This window comes from Alligator mississippiensis, chromosome 7 (assembly GCF_030867095.1).
Source record: "Alligator mississippiensis isolate rAllMis1 chromosome 7, rAllMis1, whole genome shotgun sequence".
NCBI lineage: Eukaryota > Metazoa > Chordata > Crocodylia > Alligatoridae > Alligator > Alligator mississippiensis.
In genome coordinates this window covers 16495840-16505767 of record NC_081830.1, presented here as the reverse complement: position 1 = coordinate 16505767, position 9928 = coordinate 16495840, and the positions used below count along the sequence as shown (strand labels likewise).

General features: G+C 44.0%; 1 protein-coding gene across 1 annotated transcript; it reads right to left on the bottom strand.

Annotated features, from left to right (window-relative positions):
- Window positions 1–203: 203 nt before the first annotated feature.
- Window positions 204–1121, bottom strand: LOC132251867 (olfactory receptor 14A16-like). Its single transcript, XM_059731786.1, has one exon. It carries the CDS (start codon window positions 1119–1121, stop codon window positions 204–206), a length of 918 nt encoding a protein of 305 aa, XP_059587769.1.
- Between the last annotated feature and the right edge of the window lie 8807 nt (window positions 1122–9928).

The window sequence follows — 9928 nt, the reverse complement described above, 5'->3', positions numbered from 1 at the left end:
TTGATGTATGGGATATTAGTTTTCCATTTCAAAACTGTTAATATAAAATGATCTGTGTAAAGTGTCATTGTCCTTACAATGTTACAAAATTTAGTCCAACAGCTTTATTTTTATAAGCAGGTTTCACACAATAGTATGAAAACAGTTCATCACAAAAATGTATATATAAGTAAATTGAAGGTCATGAAACAATGATGGACCTATTATTTCTGCAGTAGTTTCCACAAAGAAGCTTGGATCTCCTTGTTCCTCATGCTGTAGATGACCGGATTCATCAATGGAGGCACCACTGAATACAAAACAGCTGCCAGGAGATCCAGAGGGGACGGGGAGTCAGAGACGGGCTTCAAGTAGGCAATGCCGCAAGTGGAAAGAAACAGGGAGACCACAGTAAGGTGAGGAATGCAGGTGGAGAAGGCTTTCTGATGGCCCTGCTGAGAAGGGATTTTCAACACCGTGGTGAAGATCTGAACATACGACACAACAATGAAAGCAAAACAGCCTAAACATAAACACACACTGAAGGCAAGAGCTGCCAACTCTCTGCAGTATGTGTCAGAGCAGGAGAGCTTGAGCAACTGGGGCACTTCACAGAAGAACTGGTTGATGGTATCTGAGTGGCAGAAGGGGAGACTAAAGGTGTTCCCAGTGTGCAATGCAGAGTACATGACACTAGCAGCCCAAGCACTGGCAGCCATCTGGATGCAAGCTCTCCTGTTCATTATTATCCCATAATGCAGTGGCTTGCAGATGGCAACATATCGGTCATATGCCATAATTGTGAGAAGGGATAAATTTGCTGCCAAGAAGCAGAACAGACCAAAGACTTGGACAACACATCCAGAGTAGGAGATCGACCTGGTGTTTAATAGGGAATTAGACATGGATTTGGGCACAGTCACTGAGATGGAGCCAAGGTCCACAATGGACAAATTAATCAAGAAAAAGAACATGGGAGAATGAAGTTCACAGTTAAGAGTTACAATTGTGATGATGAGGAGATTTCCCATCAGGGCTGCCAAGTATGCTGCTAGAAAGATAACAAAGTGTAAGATCTGGAGCTCTCGAATACTGGAAAATCCCAGGAGCAGGAATTCAGTCACGGTGGTTTGGTTGGACATTTCCCTCTTCAGCACATTGTGCAAGGTCTGTGAAGGAAGGACAAGAATAGTTGCCAGGATCAGAGTTACAATTATAACAGGAGAGAATCTCATATTAGATACAGCTCATGAACCAACTGTCAGTACTGTCTATCTTGAAGTGCTGTAAAACTGCTAGTGGAAAGTATTATTGCTGGAAATACGGTTTTTCGAGTATAAAGAAATTCCACAAAAGTCCTAATCTGTGTGTGGTGGGGGTGGGGAGTGGTGGTGTATGTATATATGTGTGTGTGTATATATATATATATATATGTGTGTGTGTGTATTTAAATCACCCAAAAGTTAATATTTCACAAGAAAACAATGTTTATAATTATGAATATTGTTTATGCAATATCTCAGACAGTTTGCCTTTTAATTATTTCATGCTCTCATTCTCCTCATTTCAGATCTCACTATGAAACCATCTCCCTGCATCAAGTTGGCAGACCAGAGTGTGATATTTTGTATCTGATTTTTAAGAGCAACAACAGGAAAAGCAAGAAGCTCAGCAAACTTCAAGGTGAGGCACAGTGAACACAGCACTTGTGACTACAATCAGATGCTGGTTAATTAAATGCTAGCACATCCCCCCCTTCCTTCTTCCCTGGTATATACAGCATAAACATAGACAGCATCCTAAGTGTCACCTGGTCTGAAATGAATCTATAACATGATTATTAGCACATTTATACAGTCCCCATCCCCATCTGGACAGTCATCTCTATGCCATGATAGACCAATACCATTCTCCTGCTATGTCCACATTGTGTCATTGATCTTTGTCATTTGGGTACAAGAACTTTAAACTCTTTTGAGTAAGGGATGCTTCTCACTACGCATTTGCTCATCATACTTTGTTGGTTCCCCCGACCCTAATTTGAGAGGCACTCGGATATGTAAAAAACATTTTCAGGGGGATCAACTGTGGGGCTTACTGATTTCTCCCTTCTCCAGTCATTTTTTCTGGAAAAATGACAAAATCTGGATGCAATGACTGAGGTGGGATTGTAATTCAGGTGTTGTTGGGCAATACTGAATCTCTGCCATGGGGTTTAGAATTTAAGCCTAGAAAGATGTTTCTTATAAAAATGTCTTCTGCTAAACATATACTTGTTCACAATACATTTATTTTTTTGAGAACCATCAATTTATGGAGAAGAACTATCAATACAGGGCTGGAGGGATAAGTGGTGTAAATGTGCAGCCTCCAGGAGCTTTTGATTGAAAACTCTCAAGTTGTCAAAGCTGATCTATCTAATTTCTCCCTCTGCTGATCTATTTAATTTCTACACACATCCCTCTTCTTACCAACCACCCACAATTAATTTGAATAATAAACTTACAGCAATGTGAAGTTTTTCTCAGCTTGTGATCTGATCCTCCAGTGCCAGGAGTCTTTGCTTATTTTCCCTCTACTGAGCTATCTAATTTCCCTTTTCCCTGCCACTACCATATCTTCACAAGTCAAAATATCTTAGTAGGAGTTTTCTCTCCATGTCAAGACCGACCTGACAGAAGTAGATCCAAACCAGTTTCTCTCTGCAGAAGACGGTGAACTTCACTGGCTTGGAAGAACTGATGCTGCAGGAAGGTGATTTATCCACATCTCTCTTGTTAGGGCTCCTGGGACTTATTCCCTAGAGCCCAGCTTACCTCTGAAGCACAGAATCAGAAACAAGCCTTTCTAGATTCATGTCTTTTAAAGCAAAAAGTTATGTTTTGACTCTTTATTTTCATCATCTTTTATCTATTGTTTCCTATTTCTGGGCCAGGATTTGTATCATCTGTGGTAAACCTGTGTGAAGTGGCTAGTATTCACTTTGGATTAGGATTCATCCGGTTCTGGGGACAGTGATTCTATTCAGTGATTCAAATCACTGTCCCAAATCGTTTCAGCCAAATCTGATTTGGAGATTTGACCGCTGCCAAATTGTCCGAATCTTCGAAGTGAACAGACACAATCTCCCACCCACTCTCCCAGCCCCATCAATGGCTTCCCCGCCCAGCCCCAGCATCCTGGCACCTTAAATAAAAAAGAAGCAAAAAGCCCCGCACTCACTGGCTCCTGCCAGGCAGGGGGGAAATCCCCACTGCCCCCCACTACCCCGCACTAGGTGGGGGCTCTGCCATGAGGCCCCAGAGGCTGCGACAGCCGCTGCAGCAACTGATGAATGCAGGGCTTTTTTTAATTTTTTTTAAGTGTCAGTTAACCTAGAGCTTACTGTGCATTAAAAAAAGGGCCCAGTGGGTGCATCTACACAAGACTGCACTGTGGTTACTGCATATCTACTTAGTGCGTGTATAAGTTATGTATTAAATAAAAGCACAGTAACCAGAGTTACTAAACAGTAGCACCAGCAAACACCTTTTATGTGATGCTACTGTGCAGTAGCCTAATACTACAGTTAATTTCGCCGGCGCACTAGGCCGGGTGATATGCCAGTTTTCAGAGCCTTAAGGTGCCAGTAGCCCTGAGCCCTGGGACCTCCCTCAGGCAGATCTGCTGACTGGGGTGTGGCCCTCACCCTCACCATCCAAGCATTTACTTCAAACTCAATGAATGGATTGATTTCTTTATTTTATATATATATATATATATATATATATATATATATATATATATATATATATATACACACAGGAAGAGAGACAGATTAATGAAAAAGAAGGCATATATACATATATATATATTATCAATAGAGAATAATAAAACCAATCATTTGAATACAATCTAGCAATGTAAGTGTAATTGAATATTTCTTACACAGGGGATTGTTTCCTTTCTGCAGACTCCTGCACTGATAACGCTCACTTGGTCATATCCTTTTGATTAAAAAAAAAACAAACAGTTTCCTTTTAGAATTAAACCTCCCCTCTCATTGTAATAAATAGCAATACATTTATTGCTAGGATCTGCCAATAGATGCTGTGGACACAGCTCCTGTTATTTATGAGGCTCTGAACCCACTTCTGGGAGTGCTGTGACCATTTCCAGGAGTGCTGTGGCTGCTTCCCAATTGACAAGATTGGCTGTGTGGGGCCCACAGACCTCAATTGGTGAGACTGGCCATGAGGGGACCTCCACCCCCCGCAGTCACAGACTAGTTGCTGAGGGGGCATGTGTCCCCCCAACTAAGGTGACACCAGTCACCCATGCCTGCAGGGTTCTGACCTGGCAGCTCCCAAACAGCCTACCAGCTGAGGCTGGCCGTTCCCTTTCCTCTTCTCCTGGGGACACCTGTGTCCAGAAGCTGCACAGCTCCATGCCTGGTGAGGAGATTAGCTCCTGGTGGTGCTATACATGCTCTTCCTTGTCCTGATGTTGGCTTCCAGAGCAAGTCTCAGTCCCCGTTCCAGTGAGGGAGTGGGGGTATGTGCCTCTTCCCCTCTCTCTCAAAGTTGGAATTGGATCCTCCTCTCCTCAAGCAAGCACAACAACCAGAGCCCTCAGCTCACAGCGGGGGCTCTGATTACATTGCAAATGGTCCAATAAAAAGCATGCATGGTGCAAAGTGTATTTTCCTGCTTGGAAAAGCCATAGCACCCAATCATTTTCTGGCTTTTCTGCAAAGGGTACTAAACATGGCGCACCCACCGAGCTTGCAGCCCAGGAAGCTGTGCAGCTGTTACAGTCCTGTGCAGTAGCATCTCAGAACAATGTGGCAAAACAGTGTTGTCTGGTAAAAACTGTCAGCCTGCTGAACTGCACCTGGGTAGGTGTATACATATGCACCTGCATCAGGAACAGACCTGCTCCCAGTGGGAGCAGTTGAGTGCAGGGCTGTTCCTACCCTGCAGCAGCCAAGGGGAGCTCCAGGCTTCCCCGGTGCCAGCTCTGGGCTGGCAGGGGGCACAAGGGTCAGGCCTGAGTTTTGGAGACAAGGGGGAACTGTCCTGAAGTGAAGAACAGCTCCCAGTTGCATGGATCTTGGGATCCCAGGCCTTGTGATGCCCTGTGCCTGGCAGTGGGGCTAAGCAGCAGCGGGACTGCAGGGAGAGCATGGAAGTGGGTAAGAAGCTGGAAAACATATGCACCTTGTACTGCATGCCAGAAAACATAATTAGAGGGCTCTGAGCTGGGGCAAAGCCCTTGTCTTCTGAGCAGATCTGAAAGCAGCAGAAGCTCACATGTCCCTGCTGCAGGGGGATACCAAAATCAGCCTTCCCTTGAACGGGGCTGGGAACAGCTGGGGGCGGCACCCTGTGTATGTATATGCCTTTAAATGGAGCAGTGCTGCAGTGGGAAGCGGAGGAACCAGGCTCAGGCCCACCAGCCAGTTGGGGGACCTCATTTAGCAGGACGAGGGCATGATCCCTTCCTGACCCACCCTCCATGAGTCTGGCCTTCGATCCTCTTCATTACATGTGATCTTCATTTCCCACCTAGGCATGCTGATGGCGTCTCTAAGAAACGCTACAGGAAAGGCCTGGTGCTGCTTCCCCCTCATGTCTCCCCTCTCTCCGGTCCCACCAGTGCTTACCATCCCCACCCGCCTGCCCCCTCTGCCCCGTGCTCCCCACACTCAGGCTCAAGGCATCATCCTAAGCCAGCACCATCGAGCTGGACTGAGATCCTGATCTCCACACAGGAGCTATGGACAGGTCTCCCACCCCACCCCCTGTCCTTTGTGGCCCCCACTGCCTAGGGTGACTGGGAGCAAATTGCTAATCTAATGCCATCTACTCTAATTCTGCACCCAGGAACAAGAAACTCCAGCAAGAACTGTGCTGGAGTTCATTCGGCTGTGCTAATTGCATGAATAGATGCACCCAGAGAACAGCATTCTTGTATTAGGACCAAACAAATCATTGGAGGAGGCAATACTCTCCCTTCCAGTCCTAGGATCTTATGAATATTTTGAAACAGGCAAGTGAGTTTGAGACCTTTAAAGTAAGCACCTAACTGCCTTTAGGGAATTTTCTTAAAAACCACAACTTCTTTGAGCAGTGGTGAACAGATATCTATGGCCCTGAACCTTTTTTCCCTGATGATGTGGTATCCCTCCCTTACTATGATCAAAACACAGTAATGTGTTTTGTGATCAGTAGCAAAGTTGATCAGGACATTTCCTTAAAACTTGTTTAGAAAGTGCTGTGTTAGTATAACCGGAAAAGTTCACAAAACTTAGTCATGTCAACTCAAGTTCCAGCCCTTCACACATGCATGAACTATTAGGAGGACTAGTACCCATCTGTCTGCCTACTTTCCAAAAGGAAAAAGAAAATAAAAAGAGATTGCATAATAAACTCACAGTAACCCTACTGTCTCAGTGTCCATTCACTTGCAGTTGACTTTTTTAATCCACTGTATATTCATGATGCAATTACAATGACAATAATAATAAACTCATAGGGTTAGAAGGGATCATGTGGTCCACCCCCTGCACAAATGCAAGACTGTTAACTCCTAAATCATCCGTGAGCAATGACTATCCTCTTTTTGAAAACCTGAAATGAAGGAAACTCCACAACGTCCCTGGGCAGTCTATTCTACGTCCGCACTGATCTTGAAGCAAGGGTGCTTTTCCCTCTGAAATTTAATCTAAATCTACTTCACTGTCATATGAAGCTTGATGTGCTTCCCTATTCAACAGGGGAGAACCATTGTTCACCTTCTTCTTTACAGCAGTTTTTCAGGTATTTCAAGACTGCTCTGATTTGCCTCTTAATAACTTTTCTGCAAGCTAATATGTCTACTTCTCTCCATCTCTCCTTAACATGGCTTGTCTTCCAACCATTTATCATTTTTGTCACCTATCTCTGAACTTCTCTAACTTCTTCATATTCCTTCTTAAAATGTGAAGCCCAGAAATTCACACAGTAGTTTAGGTGAAGCATAACTAGCACCATGTTGAGTGGTTCTATCACCTCCCATGTTTTACATCTAATACTCCTGTTGCTGCAGCACAAAACTGCATTAATGCTTCTGTAGCTACATCAAATTGCTGATTCATTTTGTGTTTGTGATCCACCCAACCCTGCAGATCCTTTTCAGCATTCATACTACCAAACCATTTATAACCCAATTTGTATCTGTGCTTTTGATTTTTCTCTCCTAGGTGCAGCAACTGCATTTCTTTCCTTGGACTTCATCTTGTTGTTCCTAGCCCAGCTTCCCAATCTATCTGGACCCAACTGAATTCTATGCCTGTCCCCTAAAGTGTCTGCGATTCATCCCACCTTCCAGAATCTGGATATTTGTCTATATCCAAATAATGAATTAAACCAACTGGTAGACAAAATCTTCAATTCCTTATCTTGCAATTGGTGGCATTTATTGGAGGTGGAACAGACCATAAAATTGATGCATGAAACATTACTTTCCCGCTTCAAAATTTTTAACACAAAATGACCCACGTCAAGTGTCATTGTCTTTATGAAGCTACAGAACTAACCCACCACCTTCATTTTTTGTAAATAGGCTGCACACTATAGTATAAAAACAATGATTTCATGAGTTAATTATACAAGAAACTTAAATAAAGGAAAGTCATGAAACAGAGATGGGCCTATTGTTTTTGGAGAGGATCAGCCTGTGGAGCAGATCCTCAGGGTGGCTTGGATCTCCTTGTTCCTCATGCTGTAGATGACTTGGTTCATCAATGGAGGCACCACACAATACAGAACAGTTGCCAGGAGATCCAGAGGGGACGGGAAGTCATGGATGGGCTTCATGTAGGCAATGCTGCCAGTGGAAAGAAGCAGGGAGACCACGATAAGGTGAGGAATGCAGGTGGAGAAGGCTTTCTGCCGGCCCTGCTCGGAGGGGATAATCCACACTGCGGTGAAGATCTGAACATATGACACAACGATGAAAACAAAACAGCCTAGAAATAAAAACGCACTGAAGGCAAGAGCAGCCAGCTCTCTGTGATATGTGTCAGACCAGGAGAGCTTGAGCAGCTGGGGTATTTCACAGAAGAACTGGTTGATGATATTTGAGTGGCAGAAGGGGAGACTAAAGGTGTTCCCAGTGTGCAGTGCTGAATAAATGACACCAGCAACCCAAGCACTGGCAGCCATCTGGGTACAAGCTCTCCTGTTCATTATTTTCCCATAATGCAGTGGCTTGCAGATGGCAATGTATCAGTCATGTGCCATGATAGTTAGGAGTGCAAAACCAGGTGTACAAAAAAGGAACAAGTAAAAGACCTGGGACACACATCCAGCATAGGAAATTGTCCTGGTGTTTAAGAGAGAATTGGCCATGGATTTAGGGAGAATGACAGAGATGGATCCAAGGTCAAGGACAGACAAATTTGCCAAAAAGTAGTACTTGGGGCTGTGGAGGTGATGGTCCGTAGTTATAGCAGTGATAACAAGGAGGTTCCCCACCAGAGCTGCCAGGTACGCTGCCAGAAAGATGACAAAGTGTAAAATCTGCAGCTGCCAAGTGTCAGAGAAGCCCAGGAGGAGGAACTCGGTTACAGTGGTGCAGTTGGGCATCTTCCTTCCCAGGGCACCATGTAAGTCCTGGGTATAGTAGAACAAGGGCAGTGGTAAGGACGAGAGTAACCAACACAGTGGCTGTGATATTCCCATCAATAACATCCCCAGATTTCATGCTAAGAATGTAAATATTCCATTTTTTGCCTCATGGAAAATTTGATTTTAGTAAATTATTTTTCCCTGGCAAGATTCTACATAAAATAAAATATTTTGATATTCCATTTAGAATGTGAAGAAAATGTTAGCCCAGTCACAACTCAGGATTTTTTTTAATTTTTTTTAATCCAAAAGTCTATAATTTATCCATCTGACCTAGAAAATGTATGCTGGAAACAAATACAAGTGAAATAAATGATATATAAAATTTGACTTCCTTAGAGGTCCTATTCCCACCCCACCCTCCATCAGACTCCCAATAAGCTGTATAACTTTATCTGAATTAATAGCAAAAACAGTGAAATATTCTTCATTCACTCTTGTAGCTTTGAGTATATTATACATAAAATGCAGTATGATTTCTGTAGCCAGGTTTTCCAACTTGCATGTTTTTAATTGTCCTCTGCATCTTCCTAAGACACGACACTTCACTGATGCAGAAAACTTATTGAAATTGTTTCTGTGGAAGTTTCCTTATCTCTTGTGTCATAAACAGGCTTCCCCTGCAGAGATCCTTGCTCTTGTCCAGTTGATCTCTCAGATTTCCTCTGCACCAACCACTAGTCTAGGTCCCCAGAAGCACAGCTAACTCAGAGGTCTTTCTCTGCTCCCTCTGTCACTGAGCAACTGGAGTAAATCCAACCAGGTTTCTGGCTGTGCAGCTGACCTCAACTATGCCTTGTAGAAAAGGAGTGAAGCAAGACAGCAATTTTGCCCTTGTTTTCTTCCAAAGGCTCCTGGGACTCATTCCCTGGAGTCCTGCACAGCTCAGAAGGAAAAGCCCAGGTGAGGAATGCAGGTGGAGAAGGCTTTCTGATGGCCCTGCTCAGAGGGGATTCTCCACACTGCGGTGAAGATCTGAACATACAGCATGGGGAACAGCAAGGGTAAGGGGAGATCCTAACAATATAGCTGCTGACTTGTCCAAAAGCAATGCAGCAGCAGCTACAGCACGCAGGCAGGTGGAAATCCTTGTGCAACAGGATCAAGCAAGGAAGAAAAATAAGCAATTGGTTTGTGAAAAGAACCAAAAGGTTGAGTGAGAACTCCAGAAGCAACACCTTCTCTTTCATGACAGTACAAAGTAAAGGGCTTATCGTAGTCAGGGCGTCCCAATGCTGGTGCAGAGGCTAGGGCTGCCTTTAAATCAACAAATGCCTGTTCGTGGTGTTCGGTCCACG

Coding starts and splice junctions, on each gene's coding strand:
- LOC132251867 (XM_059731786.1), bottom strand. CDS start 1,121: ATGTCCAACCAAACCACCGTGACTGAATTCCTGCTCCTGGGATTTTCC.